Source organism: Phocoena phocoena, chromosome 20 (assembly GCF_963924675.1).
Source record: "Phocoena phocoena chromosome 20, mPhoPho1.1, whole genome shotgun sequence".
Taxonomy (NCBI): Eukaryota; Metazoa; Chordata; class Mammalia; order Artiodactyla; family Phocoenidae; genus Phocoena; species Phocoena phocoena.
The window spans coordinates 40,091,574-40,107,507 of NC_089238.1; the positions used below are offsets into that span (position 1 = coordinate 40,091,574).

The following is a 15,934-nucleotide window of genomic DNA, read 5'->3' on the forward strand; positions in this document are numbered from 1 at the left end:
CATGTGGAGTAAACTTTTTCATTTAATGCAGCTTTTTAAGTGAAACAAGGGTTTAGGACTGACAAACTCTTATCTTGATTCTATCATCAAACCTGAAGTCAGAAGACCTAGATTTGAATTCTTAGGGAAGTCACAACCTCCATGAGAAAATAAGGAGTTGGACTAGATAATTTCTAAGTTTCTCTCCCACTTATGAGAAACTGGAAGTCCAATCCATGTTAGCGTTCAATCTATCATTTTAACATTCACCATGCTGAATTGAAGCAAAATGCAATTGCAGAAAAATTACTAAGTGTTTTCACTCACGATTATCAGCAATACATGCATCCACTGTCTTTGTCACCACCACTGCAAGCTTAGCACTGGAAAGAGTCTTGTGTGAATCAGATTCCAACTGCACAAGAACTTGAGACAATATATCCAGTCCACCCACAGATATAAAGTATTTCTGCACGTATGCTTAAGGAATAAAGTAGCAGAACTATTATACTTCAAACAAGTATATGGTTTCATTAAATTAATTTGCACTAAATATAACATTAACTTGACTTTTTAAAATACTTACTAAAAATCCCAAAATGAAAAAATGAAAACTCCAATCTTTACCTGTGCATATACATAATCACAAGATTGATTTTATTTACTTACATAAGAAACTCACTTTGACATAGTACAACTACATGTATAGCACAGTACTTCTTTCTTGTATGTTAGATATCTTGTTTCATTTAGCAAGAACTGGTATATTTTGCAAGAATGACATTATTAAATTCAAGTCCTTCAAGAGCTATAAAGAATAGATTCATTCATTTAGCTTGGTATTACAATTAGCAGGCTGACTACTTTCTGAATTCCAACATAACTCATTCCTCAAATCTGAATCAACAAAGGGCAGAGAAAATTAACTGTTTCAAAAAAACCACATATTTCATCCATCTTATTTAAGCCTAATTCTTTTACTTCTTGGAGCATAAAAGTATAACATATGGTTGAGAGTCATAACAACTATTCCAAGCAAAGACTGGATGACAGATACATTTTTAAAAAGCATTTAGTCTTTTGTTCCCCTGTAGGAAATGATTCTGATGGCAAAGTACCCCACAGGTCTGTGAATTCAACAGCCCCTATCCCAGCAATGGGCATATAACAAATGGATATATGGGCTAGTGATTATAATTCTGTCACAAACCTTCTTCCCAGTCTACCCTAGTACCACAAATTGAGCCAGGATGATTTAAACACAAAAATTACTTTTTGTATTGTTCAATAAAACACAAAAATCTTAATCTAAAAAAATCATGTTCAAAAATTTCTACATCAGAACAGAACTATTAGGAAATGTTATTTAAGGATAAGCAAACATTTTCAATATTATGGAGACTCCAAAATAGGCTTCTTTACTACAAAGTATTTTCATTAAAAAAATCTTTAAAAAAGGAAGTATCTTAAAATTCTTAGATGAAATTGGGCACTATGTTACCACAAAAATTTTCATTTATAGTCTATGTAATGAAAATTCAGGCTTATAAGCAGAAGAACATCCTAGTCTACACCTCTACACTGAATATTTCAAATTACTTCTAATCTATTTCATGTCAGTTTGCTGAGAGTAATAAGGTCTTATAAGTAGGACACAGCAGTATTACTCATCTAAGTTGGTACTTAAAGAAAGAGGAAATGTCAAAGCATCATGGAAATAGATTTCAATTTTTGAAATTATAGAGATATGTTCCTTTGCATGTGAAACATGACTATTTGCTTTAAACATCTGAATATAGATACACACCAGCAACGTGTGAGAAGGTTCTAGTTGTTCCACATCCTCATCACTATTATCACTAGCCTTTCTACTTTTAACCATGCTAGTTGGTGTACAGGGCTATCTCCTTGGGGTTTTCCTGGGTACAAGTTCTTTATCAGATGTACATTTCACAAATATTTTCTCCCACTCTATAGCTTGCCTTTTCACCTTAACAGGATCTTTTGAAGAGTAAAAGATTTTAATTTCAGTGCAGTCCAATTTATAATCTTTTCTTTAGTGGCTCATGCTTTTTGTGTCCTAAGAAATCTGTCTACTCCCAAATTATAAAGATTTGCTCCTATGTTTTTGTCTAGATGTTTTATAGTTTTAGTTCTTACATTAAGGTGTAGGGATCATTTCAAGTTAATTTGTGTATACTGTGTAAGGTAAGGGTTGAGCTTCATATTTCACAGATAGATAAGTACTTTTTCCAGCATCATTTGTTTCTACCTTTTCCAACACAGAGTTACTGTGGCACCTTTATAGAAAATCAACATTCGTAGAAAATCAATCATATATATATGTCTATTTCTAGGTTCTCTACTTTTTCCATTGATCTATGTCTACACTTACACCAATGCTACACTCTTGATTACTGTATAGTAAGTATTGAAATCAGGTAATATAAACCCTACAATTTTGTCCTTTTTCAAAATAATTTTGACTATCCTAGCCCCTTTGCATTTCCATGTAAATTTTAGAATCAGCTTGTCAATTTCTGCAGAAAAGCCCGTTGAGATTTTGATGGGGAGTGCCAAGAATCTAGAGGTGAATTTGAGAAGTGACAGTATAACAATATTGAATCTTACAATCCATGAATATGATATCTCTCCCATTAATTTAAAGTTTTATCTCAGCAATGTTTTATAGTTTTCAGCATATAGATATAGCAGATGAAATCATTAAATGTACCCCTAAGTATTTTGTTTTTTTTATATTATTGTAAATGGCAGTTACTTTAAGTTCCCAAGTGTTGCTAGTATTTCTGTATATGACCTTGTATCCTGCAACCTTGCTAAAATCACTTATTAGCTCTGTAGCTTTTTGTAGATTCTTCGGACAATCATGTCATCTATGAATAAATACTACATTTTCTTCTTCCTTTTCAATCTCTATGCTTTTTATTTCATTTTCGTGCCTTACTGCACTGACTTGGATGTCCAGTCAAATAATGAGAGTGGCCATCCTTGTCTTTTTTACAATCTTAGGGGGAAAGCATTAAGTCTTTCACCATTTAAGTATGTTAGCTGTAGTACTTTGTAGAAGCCCTTCATCACATTGAGGAAGTTCCCTTCTATTCCTGGCTTACCAAAATCTTCTGTCATGAATGTATGTTGAATTATGTGAAAAGCTTTTCCTGCATCTTTGGAGATCATATAGTTTTTCTTTTCTAGTCTATGTATATGGTGAATTTCCTAATGTTAAACCAATCTTGCATGCCTAAAGTGAATGCCACTTGGTCAGAATATATTATCCTTTCTATATATTGCTGGATTGATTTGTTAATATTTTGTTATGGATGTTTGCATCTATGATCATAAAGGATATTGGCCTACAGTTTTCTTGTAATGTCTTTTTCAAGATTTAGTGTGGAAATAATGCTGCCCTTAAAAGTTTGTTGGGAAGTGTTTCTTCTACTTGTATTTCCTGGAATAATTTATGTAGAATTTTTTTCCTTAAATGTTTGGTAGAATGCACCAGTGAAGCCTTTTTTCTTTTCTTTTATTTATTTTTGGCCACGTTTGGTCTTCGTTGCTGCGTGCAGGCTCTCTCTAGTTGTGGTGAGTTGGGGCTACTCTTCGTTGCAGTGCACGGGCTTCTCATTGTGGTGGCTTCTCTTGTTGTGGAGCACAAGTTCTAGGCACGTGGGCTTCAGTAGTTGTGGCATGCGGGCTCATAGTTGTGGTTGCAGGCTTATAGTTGTGGCTCGTGGGCTCTAGAGCACAGGCTTCAGCAGTTGTGGCGCACGGGCTTTGTTGCTCTGAAGCATGTGGGATCCTCCCGGACCAGGCCTCAAACCCATGTCCCCTGCATTGGTAGACGGATTCTTAACCACTGTGCCACCAGGGAAGCCCCAGTGAAGCCTTTATGACCTGGAATTTCCTGTGTTAAGGTTTTAAACTACAAATTCAATTTCACTATTAGATATAGGAATATTCAGGTTATCTATTTCTTCTTGAGTGAGCTTTTGTAGTTTGTGTCTTTCAAAGAATTTGTCCAGTTCATTTAAGTTATCAAATTTAACGGCATAAGGTTGTTTCTACTATTCCTTTGTTATCCTATTAATATCTGTTAAGATATAGAGATGTCATCTCTCATCTCTTATAATTTGGGCCTTCTATTTCGTGGTTAGTCTGGGTAAAGGATCCATTTTAGTGATCTTTTCAAAGAACTAGCTTTTGATTTAATTGATTACTCTGTTCTATTTCATTGATTGCTAATCTTCTCTTTGTTATTTCCTTTGTTATGCTTACTTTGAGTTTAACTTGCTCTGATTTCTAGTTTCTTAGGTGGAAACTAATATAATTGATTTGAGACCTTCCTTCTTCCCTATGCAAGCCTTATTGCTATAAATTTCCATCTAAACACTGATTTTGCAGCATCCCACTGTTTAATTTTGTGTTTTCATTACCATTAAGTTAAAAACATTTCTAATTTCCTTTATGATTTGTGATTCATAGGTTTGTATTTTTATTTTGATGTGGGTTTTTTTAGTACTGTGTTGCTTAATTTCTAGATATTAGGGACTTTTCTAGATGTTTTACTTTTATTAATTTCTAATTTAATTCTATGTGGTCAGAGAACACTCTCTGTGGGTTTTTACAGTTTTGCTGTGTAGGTGTTCTGTTTTGTGAGGATATATGGGAAGACTCAAAACTATGCTGCCACCACCATCTTCCCATAGCTTCTTAACAATATCTATTTCTAAGATTTTCTATGTATAAGATTTTAACTTATACAATAGTATAAATGGATCCAAAATGACACAACTTACTGGAATTCATTAATTCAATAGGTTTTTGTTATGCTTTAAAATATGTTTTTTAAAGTATAACCTAGAGAATAATGAATACTTACTGTTATTTGCAAGAGTGAGTCCAATAAATGAGCAAATAGGGCGAATTATCTCAGGTTTCGTGCAATTTATTAGCCAGTCATTAGCATGTGGAAAAAGTGAAGAGCAAAGCATTTGATTTTCATCTGAAAGGAGAAAAAGGCAATCATATTTTAATATACTTGGAAAATATCAGTTTTTTATTTGTTTTTATCTTTATTTTTATATGTAAATATTTGAGAAAATTACCATTTTGAGGATTGTTGACACAGACACACAGAGTACTACACACTGAAGACCACAACTGATAACTCTGGAAAACATTTTCATCTGACAAATTCAACTCATATTTTGAAAGAACTGTCCTATTAGGTTAAATAGAAAAGGAAGTAATTAATACAAATGTGTTAAGGTCTTAAGAAATCAATAATTAATAACAAGAGATGTATATTTACTTACTTGAACAACTGTGATAGAACTGAAATACAACCTGTTTCTCTCACAAGCGTCTGTCCAGTCCCTTAAAAAAATAGCCATATACTACATGAATATGACTTCTATTTAGAAAATAATTTTGTAGAAATGGAGAACAACATTTAAGTAGTATTTTTCTAAGTAGTTTTTTTTTTTTTTTTTGCGGTACGCGGGCCTCTCACTGTTGTGGCCTCTCCCATTGCCGAGCAACAGGCTCCGGATGCGCAGGCCCAGCGGCCATGGCTCAAGGGTCCAGCCGCTCCGCGGCATGTGGGATCTTCCCGGACCGGGGCACGAACCCGTGTCCCCTGCATTGGCAGGCGGACTCTCAACCACTGCACCACCAGGGAAGCCCAGTAGTATTTTTAATAAATAACTTTCAGTCACTTTAAAGTATTATAAAGTACAATACAGAATTACAGTAGGTAAAAATCTGTAATCAAGATTATTACGGAAAATACATTACTTACGTTTAGAGAATGATAGTATTCAAATTTCCTCTAAAAATTGCAAAACACTTATTTTGCATGGTTCTGTGTTACAATACCAAAATACGCCCCAAAATAGAAAAAAAATTAATTCAGAACATAAAAATAGAAAAAATAAAATCTAGAAGCATTTAAAATGCATATAAAATTTCTAACAATTTGAAGATTTAAATAAGCAATGTTAAAAAAATAACCTTAGCCTGGGCAATAGGTATACAGGAACACTCTATACACTACCCTTGCAACTTTTCTGTAAATCTAAGATTGTTCCAAAATAAAAACTAAAACAACAAAAACAAAGTAAAACTTTCGCCAAGAGCTACATGAAATTTAACACCATTGCTGACTGATAAAATGATCTTAAATACAATGATAATTAAATGGCCAATTCAGTGGAAAATCAACCAAACTAATTCATTAAATGCTTCCCTTTTCCTTTTAAAGCTGTTTCTTTTCAATGTTAATTAAATAATGCAAATCACTTTAGTATTTTTTAAAATACTAAATTAATAAATATCAAACAATTAAATGCATGCTATTAATTCTCTTTTCTTTAAAGCCGTAGTTCTCAGAAGTTAGTAAAATTAAAAAAGGTACTGACATAAAGACTAGAATAAAAGGACTAATAATGACTGTTCCAATCTATTATTTTAAAAATATTTCCATAACATAAGAGAATGTACTTACTATTATTTGAAACTAGAACCAAAATAACATAGACAGACATTCTTTTCAAATTTGTGTTTGAATCATTGTTAGATAAGAACCAAGTTAAGTCTTCAAACAATTCTGAAGTGCACAAAGTCTGCTGACAGTAAACTGAAATATGAAAAAATAATTTTAATTTCTATGTATTAGCACAGACAAGTTTTAAAATATGCTGAACAAAATATAAAATTGCCATATGGACAATTCTCAACCAATTCTCATTTCACTGACATTTATTAGTCATAAAACAAATTCTGACAAACTTATGTGCTTACTCAATTAACAGACCAAAGAAGCAATATTTTAATCAGAAGTAGTTGATCTAGGTTCTAAAACATGTATTGCAATCTCACAGAATTTCCAATAAAAGCCTAACTGAACAAAAATTTAAAATAAAACATGACCAAAAAATTGATGATAAGTAACAAAACATAGCCAAAGAAAAATTTAAGAAAATTCAGAAACCTGCTTTAGAAAAGAAGGACAAATGATACTTGTGGTATTTTTAAAGACTTTTCTAGATATAAAAATATCTTTCCCAAAGACAAAAATGATACCTACACGACAGGAGAGGCTTTTTGGTGATAATCATGCAATAAGCAGAATTTTTAAAAAATAATTTGAACACATATATCCAGTGTCTAGAACAGCTTTTAGACACTTTCAAAGGCAAAGGCAATGTCTTATTTATCCCCAATGCCTAGCACACAGCTTGGTTCTCAACAAGTGGTGAAGAAATATTTAACGGTTGAAAATATAAGAATATAAAGTTATTTGACAAACTGATAGTTTAGATTTAACCTCATTTCAGGTATGCTACAGAAACATGTTTTTGTTGGCCATACAGAAAGCATATTTATCCACATATAAGATGGCTGTAAGTTATCTTCATATTCTGATTCAAGTACCTGGATATATAGATAATGAACAGAATAGAAAAACTAGAAATAGACTCATTAAGTGATAATGGTAGCATCTCAAATCAATGTGAAAAAGATCTACTTTTAATAAGAAGTGTTGGGATAGCTGGATTGCCATATTAAAAAAAGATAAAACTGGAAACTTCATCACATCATATCCCAGGAAAATTCAAAAAGAATAAAACATGTATAACTAAAAAATAAAATCATACAAGTACCAAAAGAAAACATGGGTGGATTCCCCTGTAATCTGGGAGTATGGAAAATTTTCTTATGATTCAAAATCCAAAAGCAAAAAAGAGAAAGAATGATGAATTTTATTTTTATAAAAATAAAAAACATTCATATGGCAAAAAAAAAAGCATAGTAAAAGACAAAGTAAAAAAAATGTTTTCAACTAATGGCCAGAAAAATTGTGAAAGATTTTGAAATGGATGATAACAATTACTGAATGTCCTGTCTAGCACACCCCTCTAGATTATTTGTCTTTTACTGTCTTTGGGCTATTTTATAACTCTGTAAATTGTAGAAAACTGGTATTAATGCAAGTTATTCTTGTCCACAGAAATGCAAAACATTTCGACGAGTAGAACATTGATTTCTAACCTGCAGACACTGAGCAGTTATGTGCCTATTCCTAAATTTCAGCTTTCCCAAATGCCTATAGTATTGTTTTTTGCCATTACTTTTGAAACAGTTGTAACATTTTACTCGTTCCCTCATTAGTTAATAAGATAAATAAAATCTTTGGTATGCATTAATTTAAATAAAATACCTGTAAAAAACTACCCAGACATGTAAAAAAGGAATTGAACTCTAAAATTATTTTTTAGTAGTTTAAGTATAACACAATGATTAAAGGATAGTGAAATAAAGTTTTCTTATTTTACCATTTTGTTCTGCAACAGCTCCTAATGTATATAATGCTGCTTCTTTTACCATACTATGTTCACTTGACTTTGCAAGATCTTTTACAAACATCAAGCCACCAATTTCCCGAAAATAAAGACCTGCATTACCTGTAGAGTGTTCAGACAAAACAAAGAAGAATATTTATTATAATTATTATTTTAAAGACAATAAATCACATGAATCCAGTAACATAATATGTAAAATAACTGAGTAGAAGAGAAAGAACTATGCATATTTCATATATCACAATACTAAACAACTAGAATCACAAATAAAAATTCACTATCATGTCTTACTGTTTTGTTGGCAAATTGAATGAATAGTGACTAGAGCTTCCTTTTGCGAAAAAGCATTGTCCATTTGATACTTCAGACACTCCAATAATAAGTTCAGGTCAGTCTTCATTCCTAAAGAACAAAAATTTCATTATTTTAAACCAAACATTTCCTTTCAAAAATTAACCATTTAAATTTCACACTCTAAATACATATCTTTGTATTTGCTTTTTAAATAATATGTATTACATTTTAAAATCTAATAAGCAGGGGCTTCCCTGGTGGCGCAGTGGTTGAGAATCTGCCTGCCATTGCAGGGGACACGGGTTCGAGCCCTGGTCTGGGAAGATCCCACATGCCGCGGAGCAACTAGGCCCGTGAGACACAACTACTGAGCCTGCGCGTATGGAGCCTGTGCTCCGCAACAAGAGAGGCCGCGACAGTGAGGTCCGTGTGCCGCAATGAAGAGTGGCCCACGCTCATTGAAACTAGAGAAAGCCCACGCACAGAAACGAAGACCCAACACAGCCAAAAACAAATAAATAAATAAAATTTTAAAAAATCTAATAAGCAATAAAGATATGTAAAAGAAAGATGTTCCTTAGATAATATAACTTGAAATGAACTTCTCATAATTATTTGATTTTCCCTTTGCATGAAATATATGAAAAGAAAATCCAAATATTATTCTCTTTAATTAAAGCCACATTGGTTTAAATATCTGCTATTTAGAATGAACTGAATGAAAATGAAAATACACTATATTAGGGGCTTCCCTGGTGGCACAGTGGTTAGGAATCCGCCTGCCAATGCAGGGGACACGGGTTCGATCCCTGGCTCAGGAAGATCCCACATGCCACGAAGCAACGAAGCCCGTGCACCACAACTACTGAGCCTGCTCTCCAGAGCCCGCAAGCCACAACTCCTGAAGCCTGGGCGCCTAGAGCCCATGCTCTGCAACAAGAGAAGCCACCACAGTGAGAAGCCCATGCACCGCAATGAAAAGTAGCTCCGACTCGCCACAACTAGAGAAAGCCCGCGCACAGCAACAAAGACCCAACGCAGCCAAAAATAAATAAAATAAATAAATTTTTAAAATAAAAGTAGTGTTTTCTGAAGTGAAGATAAGCCACAAATGGAGAAAATACTTGTAAAGCACATATCTGATAAAAACATATCCAGAAAACATATAGACCTTTCAAAACTCAACGAGAGCAAACCACCCAATAAAACAATGAACAAAAGATTTGAACAGACAAAAAAGATACACAGATAGCAAATAAGCACATGAAAAGCTGCTCAACATCATTAATCATTAGGAAAATGCAAATTAAAACCGTAAGGAGACATTATTACATGCCCACTAGAATGACTAAAATTTAAAAGACTGACCACAACATATTTTGACAAGGATACAAAGGAACTATAACTCTCATATACTGCTGGTGGACACATAAAATAGTACAACCACTTTGAAAGTTTAGCAGTTTCATAAATTGTTAAACATACACCTAAAATTTGATGCAGTCATTCTACTCCTAAGTACTTACTCAAAATAAAAGGAGATATATGTACATACAAAGACTTGTACACAAATGTTCATGGTGACATTATATGTAATAACCAAAAATTGTAAACAACTGAAATGTCCATCAGCAGATGAATGGATAAAGAAGTTGTGGTATAACCATACAATGGAATACTATTTAGTGATAAAAAGGAATTAACTATTCATACATACAACCACATGGATAAATCTCAAAATACTTATGCTGAGTGAAATAAACTACACACAAAAAAGAGTATACGATAGTATACTGTACAATTCCACATATTGAAAAAACACAAACTAGTCTACAGTAACAGAAGGCACATCAGTGGTTGCTTGGGGAAAGGAGGTCCAGGAAGGCACAGAAGGGAGGTATTACAAAGGGACATGAGGCTATGTTCACTATACTGATTGTGCTGATGTTTACACAATGCTGGGTATATATACATGTTAAAATTTATCAAAATACAAAGTTTAAATATTTATTTACGGGCTTCCCTGGTGGCGCAGTGGTTGGGGGTCCGCCTGCCGATGCGGGGGATGTGGGTTCGTGCCCCGGTCCAGGAGGATCCCGCGTGCCGCGGAGCGCCTGGGCCCGTGGGCCGTGGCCGCTGGGCCTGAGCGTCCGGAGCCTGTGCTCCGCAGCGGGAGAGGCTGCAGCGGTGAGAGGCCCACGTACCGCAAAAAAAAACAAAAAAAACCCATATTTATTTACAACTAAAAGGAAACAATAGACAATCATTTTCCATTTTCCTATAAAATTCTTTACAATAGCCTTTAAACAATTTCTTGTCTTGGTTTTAAGGATTTAAATAAAATTGTACATAGACTTTGACATAATGCTTGAATTAATATTTAAAGTTTTCAAAGATATAGAATGAAAGGAGGAAAAAATATAGAGAAGCACACTAAAAAAAAACAACTAAGATCTATTGTGAATCAATTAGTCTTCCTCTTGACAGAAATTCAACTGGCAATTTGGTTCAATGAAATAATTCATGACTCAATTTGTTAGTAAAATATCATAGTACAAAGGTTATCACTGAGTTGTCTTGGAGTAACAGCAAACTTTTATTGATCATGTTCTACATTAATAGAAACCATAAGAAGGTTAGTGTGACTGTACAGATATCAATAAGCCATTCATCATCAATAACAAGCCAAAGAGGATTTTTGATGGGGCGTGGTGATTTTCAATTCTAGGCACAGAAACTTTTTATGTACTTTTCTTAATTCCTTCTGTACTTCTTTTTCATACTTTATTATTTCCTATCATAATCCCTCCCTTCCCAGACAAAGCACCTACTGATAACTACAACTGGGTTTTTATCTTCTCCAGGCTATGCAAGCTAGCTCCTTCAATAATTCCTGAAGAAAATAAACAAGCAAACAAAAACTGAAGTGTTTACAATACCAAAACCACAAGCAATAAAAGCAAATTCAATAAATTGGACTTAAAACTGAAAATTTCTGAGCTTCAAAAGGTATCATTAAGAATGTTAAAAGACAACTCACAGACTGAAAGAAAATATCTGCAAATCAGATATATCCAATAAGGAGCTTGTGTTCAGAATACATAAGGAACTCCTAAAACTCAACAGTAAAAGACAACCCAATTAAAAAGCATGCAAAGGATTTAAATAGACATTTCTCCAAAGAACATATACAAATGGTCAATAAGTATATGAAAAGATGCTCAATATCATTAGTTCTTAGGGAAATACAAACTAAAGCCACAATTAGATACCACTTCACAACCACTAGGATGGCTATAATCAAAAATAGTCTAACATTCTGACCAAAGATTTGGAGAAATTGGAACCCTTATACATTGCTGTGAGAATGTAAAATGGTACAGCTGCTTTGGTAAACAGTCTAGCAGTTCCTCAAAAGGTTAAACATAAATTTACCATAGATTCAGCAATTCCACTCCTGGGTATATACCCAAAAGAAATGAAAACATATGTCTACCCCAAAACTTATACATGGATATTCATAGCAGCGCTATTCATAATAGCCAAAGAGTGGAGACCCAAATGTCCATCAACTCTTGAATGGATAAATAAAATATGATATATCCATTCAATGGAATCATTCCACAAAAAAGAGGAATGAAGATACTGAGACAACACAGATGATCCTTGAAAACATTATGCTAAGCGAAAGAAGTTGGTCAAAAAGGCCCACATATTATATGATTCCATTTATATAAAATGTCCTGAATAGGCAAATTTAGAGACATAGAACAGATTAGTGGTTGTCTAGGGTTAACAGGGGTGTGTGTGGGGGGGGGGTGACTGCTAAAGGGTACAGGTTTCTTTGAGGGTGATGAAAATGTTCTAAAATTGATTGTGGTGATGGTTGTACAACACTGTGAAACAAGTGAACTATATATTTTAAATGAGTAAATTACGTGGTATGTCAATTACATCTTAATAAATTTGTAGGTATACATATATATATATTTTTTTAATTACTGGTATGCTCTGCAGTTGACCTAATGACTGAAGTGGCCCCAGTCACAGTTCTTTTGGGTGATTGATATGGATGCTGGGAAAGACACAGTCTCTCTCCTTTGTAAGTCGCAGACTGTATGTAAATTTGGCTATTCACTTCCAAGGCCAAATCTGGACTCTTGTCATTCATTAGTCAGAACAGCTCTACCACTGATATTTTCAACTCCATTATTTCATTTTCTGAATATTACTCCTAATTCTTTCAACTGGCTTACTTCCTTATTCTTATATTTACTCCTTGACCCCTATGATCTCTACTTACTTTACTCATGTTCTCAGAGACTTGGTTTCATTTCCTTCCCTCTTCATCCCAGATCCCATGATTCATCACCTCAACCATTATCTTGCTAGGATTCCTTGGACCCCTTCTCCTTCTACCAAACATGTTTTATAATCCTAATTGTGACTCAAAACAGTTTCTTTTCTCTGCTCTTTCAGCTCAAATTTAGGCATTGCTAAAAGGAAAAAAAATTAAGCAGTTATGCCATTGCAAATATTTGGTATGCATTCCAGGTTACACCCCCCAACTCTACTCAGCAACCCCATCCATGGTCAGCTCCATCTCCAATTCCCTTCTGTTGTTTCTCCCATTTTCCTCAATGGCTACTCCAAATCTTCAGCTCTCTTCAAACCTCATCTCTTTCTCTTCCACTTCATGTTTTAATTTCAGGCCTCCCAGAAGTAGACCATGAAACAAAAATTTGAGTGCAAGTACTTTTTTGAAAAGATGAAACAGAAAGGGAAGGTAGACACAAGCAACCCCACCAGGAAACTCTGGGAGCTAGGGTAGAGCCATGTGTCTCAGAGTCATCCCAGTCAAAGTGTGAAGAGTATTTATCTATCAGCTCCCGTCAGTTGTTTAGGGCTGATTCCAGAGAATAAGCCATTAATTATTTGTCATCTCTGTCTCGGCCTTGCTCTCTGGGCAAAGCAGGTTATAAATGCTAGAATAAACTCTCGGTCAAAAAGACACAGATGTTAGGCCTTCACAGAATTCCCAGGACACTTTCCACAACACAGAATTCCTACAAAAATATCTGCAGCCACACCCATTCTTACCTCTTCCTCTACAATATCACACCAGGATCCAGCTCCCATCCTGTTCATGGTTAACACATTCACCTATGTTTTGGGATCCTGCAATGACTACAACTACAGTTGGCCCATGAACAACACGGGGATTAAGGGCACCGACCCTCCACTCAGTTGAAAACCCACATAAAATTTGTAATCCGCCCTCCATATTTGTGGTTCCACATCCTCATATTCAACCAATCTCAGATCATGTAGTACTATCAGAAAAAAAATCTGAATATAAGTGGACCCACACAGTTCAAACCCATGTTGTTCAAGGTTCAACTGTACTATAGTTTTTTTCTTGCCCAGAATGATTTCCCTCTTCCTTCTCGTGGTTCCTTCGGAGAACATTTCCTCACAACTCTGAGTTTCCCAGTTGTATGAACTGATACGTTTCCTTTTTTTTCTTGAACTAGTTTGAGTTGTATTTCTCTCGCATACAACTCAAAAGGCACTATTACAGGCCTATGACCTTCTTTAAAATATATTCATTTAACAAATCTTTATTGAATGTCTACTATGCATCTACTCTGTATCAGATAGGGATTCTGATTCCAAGGAACTCACAATCTGGTGATAGAGACAGAAGAGGATGTAAGTAATTCCCATAGTGTGATAAATGATCTGAGAGGAGCATCTCCAGCAATTATCCCGTCTTTCCAGTTTCTTCAATTTCTCCCTCTCCATAATCCCCACTCCCTCTTCACATATTCTCTTATCTCTATACCTCTTATAAGACTCCTTAACATTACATCCTCCCTCTAGTTAATGTCATATATCTTCAGACAAGCTTTTAAGAAGAGTAAGCTATTCATACTGTCTCCAGACTATTTCCCACCCAGACCTCAATATACTGCAATCTGGCTGAAATCTATTAAATTTACTATTAATAAAACAAAAGACCTCCTAAATGAAAAATCCAGTGGATACTTCAGTCTTCATCTGTGATACTTAACACTGAGGCTCTTGGATAATCTTTCTCAAAGCATTCTCCTAAGGCTGATTTCCAAAATACCACACTCCCGACCTTTCTGAAATGTTTTTCTCGGTCTTTTTTTGAGGGTCCTCTTCCTCAGCCAAACCCTGATGTGATGGGGTCCATTAGGGAATACTATTCCCCATCCTTTTCTATTTTAATATTTCCTCTCTGGTTAACCTCCTTTATGCCCATGAATTAAATTTCCATTTTTCTGAGGACAGCTCTGAAATTTGATGGTGGTCCTCTCAGGTTTCCACTGTTCTTATATATACCTCCATTAAATCAGCTATCATATGGTATTCTAATTATCAACATGCCATCTCCCATTAGAATGTCAGTTTCCTGAAGTCAGTGTGACAGGCACAGAGTAGATGCTTAATAGATATTCATGTAAATTGCTGAATAATTCTTTCATTTCCTGAAGCCTGTCAGATAATCTGCAGTATATCCCACAAATACACTATAAAACAAATTTCAGATATATGATCCATAAATTTCTCACCTTGTATTTTCTTTGTGTCCTCACTTTCCATGCTTGTCTGCATTCTTTTACCTTATATTTCATCTATAAGATAAAGGTATTTTCTCAGTTTAAATCAATTTTGAGAATTCCAGAATTATATATGCAAAGGGGTAGGAAAAGAATAGCTTTCTCAAACCAGAAGAGCAAAGATTGAATCTGAAACTTATTAGGTGTGTGGTATTAGGTATGCTTAAGTTCTCTAAGGCTCAGTTTCCTCATCTGTAAAATATAAATTTCCAACTTCATAGAGTTGTTACAAGAATTAAATTTGAAAACATACATAAATGCACCTCGCACTCAAGTACTACAGGCATTCAACACATTTTATTAAACAAACACAGGAATGATTGGTTGACTGAATCTAGTTGCTCCACTTCTGGTTCTCCTTCCTTATTTTCTTTTCTGTAAAGTTTTATCCCATGATTTCAGATTGGGCACTCCTCCATGAACCAGAGGTTTAAAACACAAATATGCACACACTCTTTAGATGTGCATTTCTCTTCACAAGCTTAGCTTAATACTAAAATTTTTTCTAACAACTCATGGCTATTTTCAAGCTTAAACCTCTGTTTATATTCATTAGATGAATTTTTAAAATAACTGGCAACCCTAATATGGCCTCTCACATTCTTTAAAATGCTAAACTGACTTTTTAGA

General features: G+C 34.4%; 1 protein-coding gene across 1 annotated transcript in view; it reads right to left on the minus strand.

Moving 5' to 3' along the window:
- Positions 1 to 15,287, minus strand: part of TERB1 (telomere repeat binding bouquet formation protein 1) — a 32,171-nt gene extending 16,884 nt beyond the window's left edge. The window contains exons 1-8 of the mRNA XM_065899504.1: positions 15,257 to 15,287; positions 8,655 to 8,765; positions 8,337 to 8,465; positions 6,506 to 6,637; positions 5,316 to 5,376; positions 5,106 to 5,221; positions 4,880 to 5,002; positions 307 to 459 (exon numbers count right to left, since the gene is read on the minus strand). Of these exons, the coding sequence (XP_065755576.1) occupies positions 307 to 459; positions 4,880 to 5,002; positions 5,106 to 5,221; positions 5,316 to 5,376; positions 6,506 to 6,637; positions 8,337 to 8,465; positions 8,655 to 8,765; positions 15,257 to 15,287 (856 nt within the window). The remainder of the gene's footprint in view (positions 1 to 306; positions 460 to 4,879; positions 5,003 to 5,105; positions 5,222 to 5,315; positions 5,377 to 6,505; positions 6,638 to 8,336; positions 8,466 to 8,654; positions 8,766 to 15,256) is intronic.
- Between the last annotated feature and the right edge of the window lie 647 nt (positions 15,288 to 15,934).